Source organism: Rhipicephalus microplus, chromosome X (assembly GCF_043290135.1).
Source record: "Rhipicephalus microplus isolate Deutch F79 chromosome X, USDA_Rmic, whole genome shotgun sequence".
NCBI lineage: Eukaryota > Metazoa > Arthropoda > Arachnida > Ixodida > Ixodidae > Rhipicephalus > Rhipicephalus microplus.
Window position 1 is genome coordinate 52,562,106 of NC_134710.1, and position 15,895 is coordinate 52,578,000.

A 15,895-nucleotide genomic window follows, 5' to 3' on the forward strand; every position below is an offset into this window, starting at 1 on the left:
CATTAGTTACACAAATGTGAAAGCTTTACTGAATAAAGCCACCCATTAGTCACTTATCAAGAAAAAAAAAAAATCCATCGGATATTTTTCAGTTCACAGCTGAATTCTCCAACAGGTTCAGTCCAAATTGGCTCTTTTTCCCCGCTTTTTTTGTTTATTTAGCATTACTTCCTTGATATGCACTGCATAATATTTATTCTAATTCACTGCGTAGCTCCAGCCATTAGTTACACAAATGTGAAAGCTTTACTGAATAAAGCCACCCATTAGTCACTTATCACAGCTGGCGTGGCTAGCTCTTGTAATGCAATTTTTGACAAAGATTACCTCCGAATAAATAAATATTCAATACTTTGCGCTCTAAATAGCTGGGTAAATTAAATAAGACATACTGGTTTTGAGGAAAAAGTTATTTCAACGCTGCCTGTCCTTAAAATGAGTGGCCTACCACCTTAACTGTCTCTAATAGTGATCTGACCTAAGCAGGGGCGAAAATGGACAAAAAAAGAACTAACCTTCTCGTAGATACAGACGATCATCTATTGAAAGTGTGCTTCGCCGTATATTTCGGCTAAGGTACCAAAGATTCAACGGAGAGGAAGCCGCTCAGGAGTACGGTGAATGCAGTGCATCGGAAGTTTGCTATTACGTTTCCTCTCCACTTGTTTATCAAGTTTTCGCTCCACATTGAACTGATGTGGTGTGCGAGCTTCATCAAAACACTTGAAAGCACTGGCTCCTGCAGTAAGTCTTCAAGCACTCGCATGACGAGTATACGCACACCTGAAGGCAAGGAATTCAATGGCTCTTGCACGAAACACAACACATCACGGCACTGGTGAGCGCTCCTCTTGACACCACGCCCGCCTGTCGTGGCGCCACATTAGCCGTTGCTGAACCGTTCGAAGAAAGCTCTGTAGTAAACACGCACCGTCATTGTCGAAAGAACGTGGCGGTAGCAGCCTAATTGTTCAAAAAACGTCGCCAAAGCGAGACAGGCTCCGCCATGGATGCGATGTTGGCGCAGAAACTTCACTCGAAGGACGATTCAAGGTAGCTCGATTGCTTCCTTGACAATCTTGAGGAAATGCTTGAGATTTTCTCAAGTGAAGGAAGCATTTCGAGTGAAGGGCGGGTTGTGAATGGGGAAAGGCCACTCGAAAAGCATTTCGAGTGAAGGGTCAAGTCCAGGAGTGTTTGTTAATACGGGGGTAAGGTGTTTATCACGCCAAGCATGAGGGGTGATTCATGACCCATTCTTAGAGAGTTTGCAGTGTGTGCATTCTCCTAAATTATTTTATGATAACGGTTTGGGCACTAGTGACAGAATTTAAGACTAAGGTGGGGCTGCGTCATCTGACTTGTACATACTGACTTGTACATACTTTCTTGTACATACTGTCTTGTACATACTGTACATACTGTCTGACTTGTCTTGAGTTTCATATCATGCAAATACAGTAGACTTTCAGTAAACGAAAGCTGGGACAATGTGTTCGATTTAACAAGTGTTCCGTTTACTGAGAGGTGAACGTGGGTCTAGAGTAAAAGCCCAATAGCAAGTACTGCAGAGGCAATAGTTCCGTTTAAGCAGTAGTTCCGTTTAACAGATTTCTGTTTACTGAGAGTCTACTGTACATTTGAAGGGCAACTCTGACGATTTTTGAGATCAACGAAATTTGCTGAATATGTTCCTTTCAATATTTCTGTCATTTATGCCAAATTACATTCTTGAGAGATGTGCTGTGCTGATTGTTTGCAAATGAATTTTAAAGATTGCCGCAAAACGCTCACCTCTTAGCTGGAATTATTGGCAACACCATCTGTGTGACGTCATGTTTGGCATGTCAACGGAAGTGACACAGTCGATAACATTACTAACTTTGGCCGCTACCGTGTTTACTGTGCTGGTCACAAGGCAACGGGGGCAGTGTTTGGCACAGAAGGATTCTTACTCTGTGTTGTTCGGCCGGCTCTACTCCGTGCGCTCGCCTCTGCCCCGAGTGTTCGCACAGCCTGGCTTTCGCAGTTTTCATACTTCGCGCCGGCGGAACCTCAGATACTTATTGCTATGCAGTAAACCCAATCTTTAACATTTCGATGCATTTTCAGAGCCTGAAAATGCATCAACGAAGCCTAAAACACACGTTGGCACCACCAGAAACCGCTGCTGTTCAGCAAGCATGGGTGCCATCATTGCTCGATATTGATGGCAATGAGACTGCTCTGCTTTTGTTTTGCCATTGGCTTGCTTTTGAGCACTTGTGTGCAGATTTTGATGCACGTTAAAAGAACCCCAGGTGGTCGAAATTTCCGGAGCCCTCCACTCCAGCGTCTCTCGTCATATGGTGGTTTTGGGACGTTAAACCCCACATATCAAATTGCTTTTGAGCAGCAGACGATCCGTAGCTGAAGCTCAGTTCATGGTTTCCTTCTCGCAGCTGCTGGGTGCAGCCGCGGCACGATGCCTTTTCAGATTCTGATGCTTGGTAACCAATCAGCGTGGTAACTTCGTAACTAATCAGTGTGGTAAATAATCAGAGCGGCTGTTCGTCTGCATTATCAACTAAATCAGCTAGCTGCAAGTGGTGGATGGTAAGAATGGCATAGAATAATGCGAAAGTCGCCACTCCACGATACCCTGCTTCCATCTCCGTGTTGTCGGATACTTTTGACGGCAGTTAGCTGCTGGTGTTAACGTGTGAATGCAACTGTTTGGTTCATTCATGAAAGCGGTTTTAGGCGTTGTTTCAGCGTGCTTTTCGCTATGGCCTCGCTATCCATGGGTGTGAATCACGTCGTGACGGTGCTTGGAAAAAAAAGGAAGCAGCAGACATTTTTTGAATCAAACATTCCCTTATTTTGCTTGCTCAGACCAGGGATATTTTTTTTTCGATTTCACTACAACGAAGTTTTCCCTTAAACAAAATTTTTTCCGTGCACCGTCGGTTTCATGGTTGCTGGGTTCGAATGTATTATTGTTATTTCAGCTACTGGACTCATTACAAAAGTATCTCAGGGACATAGAAGCACCATTACCCTGACCTAGTCGGAAAATCGCCGGAATCGCCTTTGAGTACTTTAATATTCCAATTATTAAAACGTCTCTGTCCATAGCGATGGTGCATCCATATTTGTGCCTAGCTTTGCTGGTGACAACACAAATAGAAGTCACAGTCTTTGTGTTGTACTTGAAGACACACTTGTGCAACCAGATCAGTCGTCTTTGTCTTTGTCAACACATAGCAGGTACAAATAAGGATGTGACAATATGAGATCTCAGATGTCAGCATTTATTAATCCAACAGTGCAGCCTAAATTGTTACTGTGTATTGATATAAATCAGTCATTTCTTGTGCATTTATTATGGAACTTATGTTGGCTATATATTGTAACTTGTGGAATATGTTTCTTCAAACCGCATGTTTCTCTTCAGATATGGCTTTTGCTTCATGTGTACAATGTGCGTTTTGCTTTCGAAAAACTTAGTTTTCCAGTGTTAAAAATAGCTTTGTATCGTTTACTTTTCATCACCAGCAATTTCAGTGCAGAAATGCTTCATGAATAATAACGATTGAATTCATACCATTTAAGGTGATAACACAGATTTGAAGAGGAGCACAGCATCTACAGTGACACCTAGGGGAGGCCCTGTAGGAAGTTCTGAATGTGCAGCCAAGCCAAGGCGGTACTCTTCACTGCGACAACGTCCCCTTGCAGAGGTATTGATGAAGCGATTGATAAAGGGTTATGATTTTATGATTATTGCTTGCTTGAACAGGTATTTTTTTAATACACCTACATGCGGTGATCAGCCAAAGAACGCTTAGTTCAGGCCTGCAGACTACATCCTGGCTTGACACAGCTGTGCTTGAGTTGCAAGTGCTTAATCTGAAAAATGTTATCCGCATAGAATGTTGGCCCACAAGCACCTGCGGCTAGAAACCCAGGCTAAAACCACGCAAAAACAAGTAACACCGTAAGTTTCCTGGGGTGTTTTCTAATGAACGCACAATGTTGCCAGAGACCGGCAGGCGCTGGTGAAACCTTCTATAGTTGGTCACACATTAGCTTAGTCTTCCATGCCGCCGTTTTTCCCATTACATATGTAAAATTATTTTTGCACAATTTATCGTGATCGAGCCAGTTAGGAGTGCAGTTTGTTCATTGCGTTGGGCTCGTTTGTTAACTGTGTGAGGAAGCAAGTTATTGGTTTATAGTCTTCAACTGAATCGAGCTGGATAGCGATTGTGAGTGGCCGGGCGACGCCCATATATTTTGCGTGCCTCTCGTATTGCGCTCGTACTACAATCGCAGCTCACGACAGCTGATGTGAATTGTAGTTAAACAGCCCTGTTGCGTCCAATATTTATTTCGCTTAAAAGGCCAGTCAATAGGCTCAGACTTTTTTTTTTTACACTTCCCAGTTCTCGAACAAGCTCGCGCATCTTTCCTACGCATGACGAACCTCCTTCCACGCGCAGTGACGTCGACTCTGTGATCATCGACGTGGCGCAGCACGCAGCTCGTTGATTGGTCTGACCCAGGTCTCAATAAACATTAAGTCAACATAGCTGATCGCAGAGTTGACAGTGCGCATGGAAGTAGATTGGTCAGGTGCAGAAAAAATGCACAAGCTTGTTTGGAGGGTATCAAAAAAAAAAAAAAAAGAGGAGGAGCTTGTTCACTGGCCCCTTAGTGTTTGAAAGCTGCGATAAATTCACATGTTAGCTGCAACACCTTGCCGATTGGAAGAGTTGAAGTTTAACTTACCCTTTATTTTTGGCATTTTACCCATCAGACCGATTTGAACGTATGCAGCCAACACATGCTGACCAACTATGCATGTATAACATATTCACTGCATCTGTGGCTAGTACAAATAGAGGAAGTTTTGCAGTGCCGTGGATACATTAAAAAAAAAAAGAGCGTTTATTCCTTCCTCACTGAACACTACTCTTTCTATAGGAACACCCGCTGCACCTGCGTCTAATCATTCGTGCTATATGTAGTACAATTCAACAAAGAATGCACTTGCTACCACATTTCTCACGACCAACAGGCAACAGGGCTTCAGTACGGAAGAAGTGCGGAGAAAATAACAACAGCAGCCGATGTCAACCGCCCGCTTGATCTGCCTGGAATCTGCGAAGCATCAGCGTCGTCTGCGTTGTGTTGGCTTCTCCGCAGTGCTCATATAACCATGTTATTGCACTTGGTGAATAGGGGTGATAAAATCCTGCAGGCGTAGTGAGCGGCACCTGGAAAACAGTGGCGCAACTCTGCTACATAAAGGTAGCATATAGAGTAACTATAACGGCTTCGGCACGGCAGCATTGCGGCGTGGGAGTTTATCGCAAAAGGCCCTCACTCCTCTCTTGTATTCGCATATCGCTTTGGACACTCCCCCTATTCTAGGTCACTCTATGCACGGGACTCTTTGCAGCTGTTCCGTTGTACGGAAGCACCCATGTGAACGGTGGAGGTGCGGCTGTTCAGCTTTTAAGTGGCGGGGCGCGCATAGTCAGCCCTTTACATTGATCTAATAAACAGGGGCGTGGCATCGAAAAATAAAAAACAAGTTAGTGTCCGTAAACCACCTCGGATATTTTTCAAGCATTTCAAGTAAACGCGCGCATCGTGTGCAGAATGCTGTTGCGATGAACGATTCTACACGTGGCAGCGCTACGCGCCGCCAGCGCGCCACAAATTCTAAGAAACAATCCCTTCTTTCCGGGCCTTCCAGGCTCTCGAGCTACACGTCATGCCACATCTTTGACGCGCCGAGCCAAATATGACACATATGCTGTGAGCGGTCGAGCAAAAGCCTACGACTTCCAGTCAGTGTGCAAGCAGCTGTCTGCGCTGCTTGTTGCACGTTTTGCCCGCGTGCAACGTGTGGCCTGTCCATGACTCCCTGTGCGGGTCTATTACGTTGGTGTTTTTTTGAAGGCATGCGCACAACGCAGAGTCCATACTGGCATGATTACGGCACCCACGGTTCCCCAACAGGCACACGACTGATTGAGTTCGCGGCTGGAGTTGCCGCAACCGGAAGTAGACGTTGTTTTAAGGGGGGGCGCGGCAAGTAAAGTGCCGATTTCGGTCAAAATATGCGATTTTCTGATTTATTTTTTTTCGTAATCTTCAGACCTTCAACTTCCTTGTTCTAAAATATTACAGCGAAACGTGCGCTACAAATCCCGCAAATAGTGTTTTTGCCGAGGCTAGTCGCCAAAAAGTGCAAAAAAAAAGCCCCTGAAACGGTGTTGTTCACGCCGCACAAATGCGCCAAGTTGTTGACCGTGGGCCGCCATTTTGGTAGCTTTGGAAAGAGGAGAAAGCCGGCTTCCCGATGGTCGCAGTCTCGTATTTCGCCGAGTGAAAATAAAAGCGCGAGGAGCAAGTAAAAAAACGAAAACGAAGAACGGCAATTGGCTGCGCGGGTCACGTGGTAGCAGGCGCGACCTCTTACTGGTCAAAGCTGCGCCGCGCACCTTGGCAACCTTGGAAGCGCGAGCGCATCTGCGGCCGCCGTGTCGAGAATCATCCGGCGTGCGCTTCGTTTTTTGCCAGTTTGCTGTTTTTGTGATAGTTCGCGTGCTTTTTTTACCAAGCTTTGTTACATCGGTGGTCTCTTCTGAGTGCTTGCTCATACTGCGGTGCTATGTTGCCGCAAAAAAAGTTCCGGAGCGTCCACAAGTACGGCAAGTGTCGGAAAGCTTGGAACAAAGGGCAGACGACTGCGGCTGCCGTCCCAGTCGCAGTTCCGGACGGAGCATGCTCTTCGAGCGTCACGGAGCCTCTACTCAGACCCTTCGCTGATTGTTGTGAGGCCGAGAGTGTGGAAGGTGCCACATCGTCGTATGTCAGACCGCCGGATGCCGTCGACCGTGATGGACGCTCTCGCGAACCCGATTGCGGTGGCACCGCGTCGGCAGCCGTTGCAACTCCGGGCGTGCGCGCGTCGAACATTCTATCGCGAGTTTCGGCCCAGATTCCGAGCAGTGAAGAAATCGCGCAGCGGGCGCAGACAAGGCGGGATGTTTTGGATGCCGTAGCATCGAAGTCCGCTTCAAAGCGGAAGCTCGAGCTTCTGAACGAAGGCTGCGACGAAAATGACGGCGGTAAGGACTCCACATTCTTCATTGTAAATAAGAAGATGCTGAACGGTCTGCTTTCGTCAGTAAAGTGCAACAAGTGCGACGAAGGGTCGATACGCCTCGAGACTACGCACTGCCTTGGACTCGCGGCGAGGATGGAACTTTTTTGTGACAATTGTGGCAGAGTGAACAGTGCGTGGTCGTCCCCGAGGTGCTCCGGGCAACAAAAAACGAACCCCTTTGAGGTAAACGTGCGTGCTTTGAGGGCTGTGCAGTCAGTTGGCAGGAAACAATCTGCCATAAATGACATTTTTTCTGCGATGGACATTTCGCATCGAGCACTGCACCACAAGTCCTACCAGAGACTGCAAAGGAAGTACAGCCACCCTGCCACCACATCAGCTGCCACCCGCATTGAAGCAGAAAGTGCACAGAAGGTGCATGACATTTACAAGGACCTAGGAGGAGTGCCAGGCAACATTGACGTCATTTACGACGGCACGTGGATGACGAGGGGGCACAGAAGTCATATTGGCGTGGGCTGTGTAATCGAGCTGTACACAGGCTTGGTCTTGGACCACTGTGTCCTGTCCAACTACTGCCAAGGCTGTGCTGTTGGCCCCAAGCCTGGTGACAACAACTATGAGGAGTGGCTTGAGAAACACAAGCCACAGTGCCAAAAGAACACCGATGCTAATGCAGGCCAAATGGAAGTAGAAGCAGCTAGGATCATGTTTGAAAGATCGTTTACCAAGTACAAGCTTCGATACATCAATGTGCTCTGCGACGGTGACAGCCGTACGTACCTTGCCCTCACGCAAGACAAGGTGTATGGCTACATGGTGATTAAGAAACAGGAGTGTGTGAACCATGTGAAAAAAAGAATGGGCACTTCCTTGCGCAACCTTCTTGATGAGCACAAATCCAAAGGCCGAGGACTGAGCATGGGTGGCAAAGGCCGGCTGACGCAGGGCCTGATAAAGAAGTTGACGAATTATTATGGCTGGGCGATTAAGAGCCACCCCAACGATGTTCCTGGCATGGAGAGGGCCATCATGGCCACTTATTACCATGTAACATCCACAGACCAGGATCCACACCACAACCTGTGCCCAAGTGGGACTGACTCCTGGTGCCCGCACAATCAGGCATTGGCCAAGGGAGAGCCGCTGCCGCCTCACAAACATAAACTGCCCCCTCACGTGCGAGTGGCACTGCTGCCAATCTACAAGCGCCTCTCGAACAAAGAGCTCCTTGAAAGGTGTGCGCAGGGAAAAACCCAGAACGCTGTGGAGAGTATGAACAGCCTCATTTGGTCACTCCAGTCCAAGAGCCAGTTCGCCTCCCTTCGAAGTGTGGAAAGTGCAGTTGCAGATGCAGTCTGCCGTTTCAATGGTGGCTGCAAGAGTGCGCTGCAAGAGATCACTGCTCAACTGGGCTTCAATCCAGGAGACTGCTCTTTGCGGCGAGCAGCCGAAAAGGATGCCAAAAGGGTAAAGAGGGCTCAAAAAGCGCATTGTTCCACGACAAAGAAGCGCAAAACTGGGTTGCGCTCTACAGAGGCCAAGGCCACAGCATCTCAGGATTACTGCCCAGGAGGATTCTGAGTGTTTTAGCCATGTTGTGAACTTCCAAACAAGAGTGAACTTTCAAAGTCAGTTTTCTCAACTCTTGATTTTCGCCTATGTGCCTTCGCTAGAACATCTGTCATTTTCTAACAAAGACTGATAGAGTCGTTCCGTTTTTTGCACTAGGCTCAGGAGGCCTTTAGCAGTGCAATAAAGCTTTATCTCTCTTCTTACTCATCATTTAAAATTTTTAGAACACATTTTATAATTACTGCGATGTGTGCGCAAAACAACATCCATGTTTTGGAAATTTTATTTATGGTTACAAGAACTAGAAAAATCAACTAATAGCTTCTTTGCACAAGTTGATGCTTTGGGAACATAATAATATGAAAAAATAATTTCATTTAGCAATAATTATCTCTTTAAGTGTGAAGAGCATTAATTAGTATAATTATGCTTGTAACTCAAAAAGTACAAGAGGTATTTGAAAACGGTTTTCATATTTGGAATCCTCACAATCATCCACATACACACACCAAATTTCATCACAAACAGTACATTAATAAAAAAATTAGTTTTACTTGCCACGTCCCCCCTTAAGCAGTGTGTCAGCGATGACGTATGCCAAGCGAGACTGGGAGCGGTATGAGAGGGGCGTTTGGCGAAAGGGCAAAGCGGCGTGGGAAGCGCAGGAAAGAGCGAAAGGTGTGGTCGTCATGGTTTCAATAATCAAATGCGTCTAACTCTGATATTACTGCACCATTTCGAAAAATTCTCCTGGCTCCATGTTCTTCGTGCACACGATTTCTCCATCACAACTGAATTTCGACCTCTGCGTGGTTTACGGGCCCTTAAAGAGTGAACCCTTCTTTAAGACTGGTCCAATCGACATTAGCGCACCTGGTGGTTGGCGAGAGCAACTTGCCTCTGCTTTCTGTTTCGGTTCACTAGAGAAAATTTGGGATTACTGTGCCACTTTTCTGCGCCCAAATGGCAGGGCTATTGTTTGTCATTTTGATTTAGGGATTGCCTATTTTGTCTAGCTCAAAATTGTTCATACAAATTGTGAGGTCATGGCGTGATTTTTATTTCGACTAAGTTATAATAAAGAAAGACGCAGGTAGTCATAATTCACTACGGCTTTAGTAATTGTACTTTTTTTTTTTGGAACAAGCGGCCAATTTATGCAACAGCCAAAGAGACAGGAGACAGTGTCTGCAATGTTTTTATTCCAAAGCAAGGTATAGGCTGAGCATATAAAACACACAAAATGAGAAGAGCATCACACAGAAACGCTTTTCTATACTGCATGCGTTGCACAATTTTCTCGTCTCGCCGCCGCATACAGCCACAAACTGTTTTTTTAGCGAACCTAGCTGTCATCACAAGCTTCTGGAAAAGGTTACAACTGCGCGAATAAGACACCACACAAGAAACATAGAAACACGCCCCACATGAAAAGCTATGTATGTGGGTATATGTTTCTTGCATGTTGTCTTATTCGTACAGTTGTTACCTTTTTCTGAATCAATCACCCAACTAGCCCAACAACATGTCATTCAACAAGCTTTGCTTGAAAACGTGCTTCACCTGCTGTTTCACAAACGAAAACACCGAAGTAGCGGACATCGATGAAACCTTCTGTTGTCATGCCTGGGGTTATCGCATGCTGGTATGATTGGTACTCATATTGGCGCGAGGCAGTTTAACAGAAATAACCACGTAAGCTGTGTTGAATAAATTGTTGTTGTGTATAAAGAACATGCCAAATATGAATGTGTAATTATTTGTAAAGAACATTCCGTTGAACTAATGATAACGCTTTGTTTTTCGTACTCGCGTCCTTTGGTGTTTGGTAAAAGCATTAGTTTGTTATGCAGTCGTGACGTACTTTCCGAGACCAGAGTTCGCCGAGTGTCCGCTCTTAACTTTTTCTTTCTCCATGGGCACCGGGATTGGGTGAAAAGGGGGGGGCGACACTGTGACGGACCTTCACTCCCTCCCACTTGTACCCTGAAGGAGGGGAACTGCGCTTTTCTTATGCCTACGCCTCACCGCGCACTTTTTCTACCTTTTCTTTATGCGTCCCTTTTCCCCTCTGGCTCATGGAGCTAAGCATAACCATGCTTCCCAAGGGTTCATCGAACCAAGTGACTCTCTTTTTTTAAGCAACTTGCCATAGGGCTTCAACTTTTCCCGAGTAGGAACCTCTTCAAAATGCAAAGCATTTCTTAGCGAACTTCGGCGACTTTGAGCGTATCTATCTATCGATCGATCTATCTATCTATCTATCTATCTATCTATCTATCTATCTATCTATCTATCTATCTATCTATCTACATACATACATACATACATACATAGATACATACGTACATACAAACATACATACATACATACCTGCCAAGTCTCCCGGATTGGCCGTAAGACTCCCGGATTTCAACCGTTCTTTCCGGTTATATGATTGTCATGAAAATCTCCCGGAAATAGAAATTTCTGTGTGTGATCTGGCCGCATTGACAAAAAAGCAGCTCAATCTGCTCCTGGCTTTTCGAACCTACCCCATTTTATTATGAGTTTAAAAGGCGATCATGCAAACGTACAGTATAATCTCAGTGATTCGAAACCGCAGCAGATACGAAATCCACTATGTTCATTGTGCCTCAATTTGAACGTTCTGAACACATTTCCTGATCGTGGCAGGTGATGCGAACGTTAGTACGGAAACCGTCGAACAAAGGCCGAGAGCAGCGTACTCCAAGCTTAGGAAGTACACGTGGGACCGGCGCACGCACTGTTTTCTACAGTGCGTGTGATTGTCGTTGCCACAATCGTTGTGAACGAAACCGCAGTCGCTCTTGACACACTCATGTATGGCGTCAACCTAACCGAGAGAACCCTGAAAGTGTGCACTTAACCTGTCAAAACAACCCTGCTTTACGCAAACATTGCGGACAAAACTGCGGCAGATGCTGTCGTAGATGGCATAAAACGACTTAGTTTTGAAGGCGCGTGCGCAGTGAAGAGCATGGGGATTCTAAAATGAACTATCGTTTGCCGCAATCGCCGCACACGAAACTGCGGTCGCGGCGACATGATAGTGATCTACGAGCTCTGAGGGCACGCTGCAATAGGTTAAAGGCAGTAAATACATAAAAAATAAAGAAAAAGTTCGTTTCGTCGCAAGGGCAACTTGTAATGTAACGCTGAAACTTGTAAGGCAACTTGTAATGTAACGCTGAAAACGGCAAGCAGACCGAAACATGCAGCGTGCTCCTCACACACAAATGATGCACAAAAGCGATACTCACAGGATGAGAGCGAACTGACTAACAACGTTTACCGCTCGACACGTAACGCGCTGTGTAAACATAAATGATGCACGATACGTAATCTCAGGTACAGATGAATGGAAACTAACAAGTGTCCCAGTTGTTATATGAAAAGCGCGCTGTTTTCGCAAAAGGGGCCTGTGCAGAGACCGACGTGACCTTTGTGGGCCTGGCAACTAACGCTTTCGCCTCAGTGAAAGCCGAAAGCACACGATTTCCCAACCAAAGGATAAGCATGCGCACTCGGGGATCCATCCATGGGGCAAAGTACACGCGAGAGATAAGCAAGTGTCGGCGCATCGCGATGAGCTAGGCGGCAAGCGCGGGCGGCTTTTTTGAAGTCGACGAAAAAATTTTGGTCTGTCTGTCTGTAGATTTGTCTGTCCGCCCTAACGATACCTTAAACAGCACCAAATGGCCAACCCCATCGGCAGCGCCCACCAATATTGCTCAAGGTTTAGTGTTCATAGTTGTGCTATTGTCAATTAAAAAGCAATTATTGCGCATATCTGAGGCGCCACAACAACGCTTCGATGTTTTCTGTGTCTGTCTCTATACTAGAAGAGGTGCACACAAGTAACTCTAAGGATTGTAGCGTTTAATCGTGCTGCGCTGACAGTCCAACGCCTTACTACGACGTCACGGTGGTGGCACCTGCCCGTCGCTTTGCGTTCTACACTTCCGAGACTGGCGGGCATCTTTCTCCTCGGGCTGCACGCCTTCGTTTTCGAAGATAACTGCTAGATGGCACTTGTGTCTAAAGTGCCTAGATGCCCTTAACTTGACGTGAACCAAAATGAGCATGGGAGGGTAAGACGGTTGGACTAATATGACATGCTGGTCAAGACATGAATAATGTCACAATCCCGTCGCGGATGTTGTCAAACACTTCTCGCCAGACAGTGGCACATACCCACGGGTAAGTATTTGCCACTGGTATGCTGGTATGTGACACCGGTGATTGACACTCGGTATCTATTCAGCAACGATGAGAACTCACATGTGCAATTTTAACATGGAAGGGTTAAGAAATTACCCGACATTGGCAGAGTCGTCCCGACGAATGCAAAGAATAAATGTCAGGATCCCAGCTGAAACCAAACCCAAGCATTCTGCGTGGCAAAGAAGCCTTTTACCTCAGACTTACGCCAGGTCTCGGAACTACTTTTCAAATAGACGCTAATCTTCGTGAAAAGTCAATAGTGGTTGCAGTGCTGTCTACTCAATTTTATAAACATTACTTACTTACTCCTTTCATAAAGCAGTCATGTTGGGTTAACGCCGATTGTGGTTACTTCCCATGTGCTAAAGTTAATTTGTGTAGCAATGTCCAGGGCCAACATCCTCGCGAACGTCAGCGCTTCATATCAGCTTCTGGTGTTGCTAATACGCATCTTCCAGTTGACATCGTTGTGCAAGTGCAAACAACTGGTTATATAAACATCTGTAATACTTCAATATACGTCTGTTCGTGCAATATTTATACATATATTTAGCGTTATTTCATGATGTGTCGCTCAATAAAAAATGCAACACGATCACCTTTCTTCAGCATGATTCGCATAATGTTGATTCCCAAGTACGTGGGATCTGCCGAATTAAAAAAAAAAAATTTTCTCCTTTTTTCATCCGACCATTTTATCCTTTCTCACTGTCTCTTTTATCCCCATCCCCCTCGAGTTTTTTCTGTTAAAATGTCCTCACTGAAACAGTTAGTGTGTGCTCCTCCCCTAATTCCTTATTTTTTCCCTCCAACATTTTCGTTACTTAGTCAATAAACAACGGCTCATCCGCAAGGTTTGCCAAAAAAGTGCCTCTTTTCTTCAACCAACCACTTCAGTATCCGTGCAACGAGCACGGTAGGCCTTCACGTGCAATTTAAAGTTCTAACATACCATCTAACTAGCTGGTTTGGATCAGCAACATGCTTCCAACTGGCATGCACGGCATAGCATGGTTTTGGTGAACGACGTCGGTCTGACGAACTTTTACGTGCGAAAAAGACACCTGTTCAAAATGCCCATTTAACGCACGAGAAGTGCGTCCATGTCGACATATGCACAGATGGCGACAAGCACTAGTGAATTACCAAGTAGAGCCAGGCAACAAATATGACGTTGATCATCGACAGAAAAAATGGAAATCCAAAGAGCTAATTCGAATGTTCTCGGTTTCCTTTACAGATGGCTAAAGCATTGACGGTCATTGCAAGCTGAACACTAGTGCTACCGAATGAGGAAATGTTACATTAGCCTCGACGTCAACCATCTAGTTCTTGTTTATACAGGGATATTCTTTGGGAAACACATGGGGCTTATTTACTTACAGGACGAACATGTGCATGCTTGCTCATCATATTGAAAGCCACGGCACTCTGTTAGTCATTGAATGTTGTCATAATATTGTGCACTAAAATCGCAGTTGAAGCATGGAAATGCCACTGCTGAAACCCATAAAACTGTCAATGACTGGCATAATTAGTGCATTTCATACGTTTTTACCTGAAACCAAGAGCCTTCCATTTTCACTGATTTCAATACGATGAGCAAGCATGCAGCATGTCTGTCCTGTAAGTAATTATGCCACTTGTGTTTCACAACCATCACTATTTCCGCATAAACAAAACGAAGTGATTTGACGTCGAGGCTAATGTAACCTTTCCTCATTCGGTGGCACCCCGGGGGTACAGGAAAACATCGTCGAGTGCAGAATGCTACTAATGCATTGATCTCGGGGCAGTGAAAACCATGCTGGGTGCAAAAAACTTTTTGGGAGGGGCGGATCAAGTGTGGCTTCACAATGATTGTAGATATCTGCAAATCAAACTTGTATTTTTGCCCCTTTAGACGAAAACGCCGCAGTGGTCTAGTGGCTAAGGTATTCGGCTGCTGACCCGGAGGTTGCGGGATCGAATCCCGGCTGCGGCGGCTGCATTTCCGATAGAGGTGGAAATGTTGTGGGCCCATATGCTCAGATTTGGGTGCACGTTAAAGAACCCCAGGTGGTCCAAATTTCCGGAGCCCTCCACTACGGTGCCTCTCATAATCATATGGTGGTTTTGGGATTCTAAACCCCATATATCAATCAGATTTGGGTGCACAATGAAAAACCCCAAATTGTCGAAATTTCCAAAGCCCCCACTGCGGCGTCTCTCATAATCGTATGGTGGTTTTGGGGCGTTAAAACCCACATATATCACGCTGTGACAAAAACGGACAACATGCGAACTTACCTCTTTGGATTTCTGGTTTTGCTGTCAATCATCTACGTCGTGCGTATCGCCATCCATGCACATGTCGACACAGAAGCACTCAACGTTTGTAACAGTCAGAGTGACTTTGCTCATTGAAACTGTCATCACCATATCGAAACCACTCGCAGGTGCCTCACCGCACGATGGCGCATTGGCTTGAGTGGCCGCCTGATTTGTAAGGGTACCGTCCATACACGGCAGCAATGGAGCGATGGGGCTTCCGCACGATGGAACAGCCGTGAACACTCCTTTGTGTGCGTTTTCAGGGGCGCGCATCCCTAGCCATGTGACCTTGAGAGGAAGGACCAATAGCACACGAGCAATCCTGACGTAGCGGCCGGCTTCCTCCTCACTATCTTTCTTTTTTCTTGGGCGTGCTATGGCACCAGTATTTCTAAATACTCCCGGGAAGTCACCGGAGCGCTTGCTCAGTTCGCTGTAACGCATCGGCGGTGCTCAGAGACGTTCGTTGTCAGTGCTGTTTTGTGCCATTGAAATAATGTACTACAGTATATTTCCACGGTCACACGAATATTGTTCGTTTTAAGCAAAAGTTTGTTTTAAGTGGGGCCATTATATCTGGGCTCGACTGTATTACAGATATTTTGTGCAGAGCTGCACGGCAATGAAGCAAGT

General features: G+C 45.9%; 1 protein-coding gene across 5 annotated transcripts in view; it reads left to right on the forward strand.

Annotated features, from left to right (window-relative positions):
• Window positions 1–15,895, forward strand: part of LOC119176041 (uncharacterized) — a 170,643-nt gene that overhangs the window by 100,441 nt on the left and 54,307 nt on the right. For all 5 annotated transcript variants that reach the window (XM_075881086.1, XM_075881088.1, XM_037427153.2 and 2 more), the window contains one exon: window positions 3,595–3,722. In XM_075881086.1, the coding sequence (XP_075737201.1) occupies window positions 3,595–3,722 (128 nt within the window). The remainder of the gene's footprint in view (window positions 1–3,594; window positions 3,723–15,895) is intronic.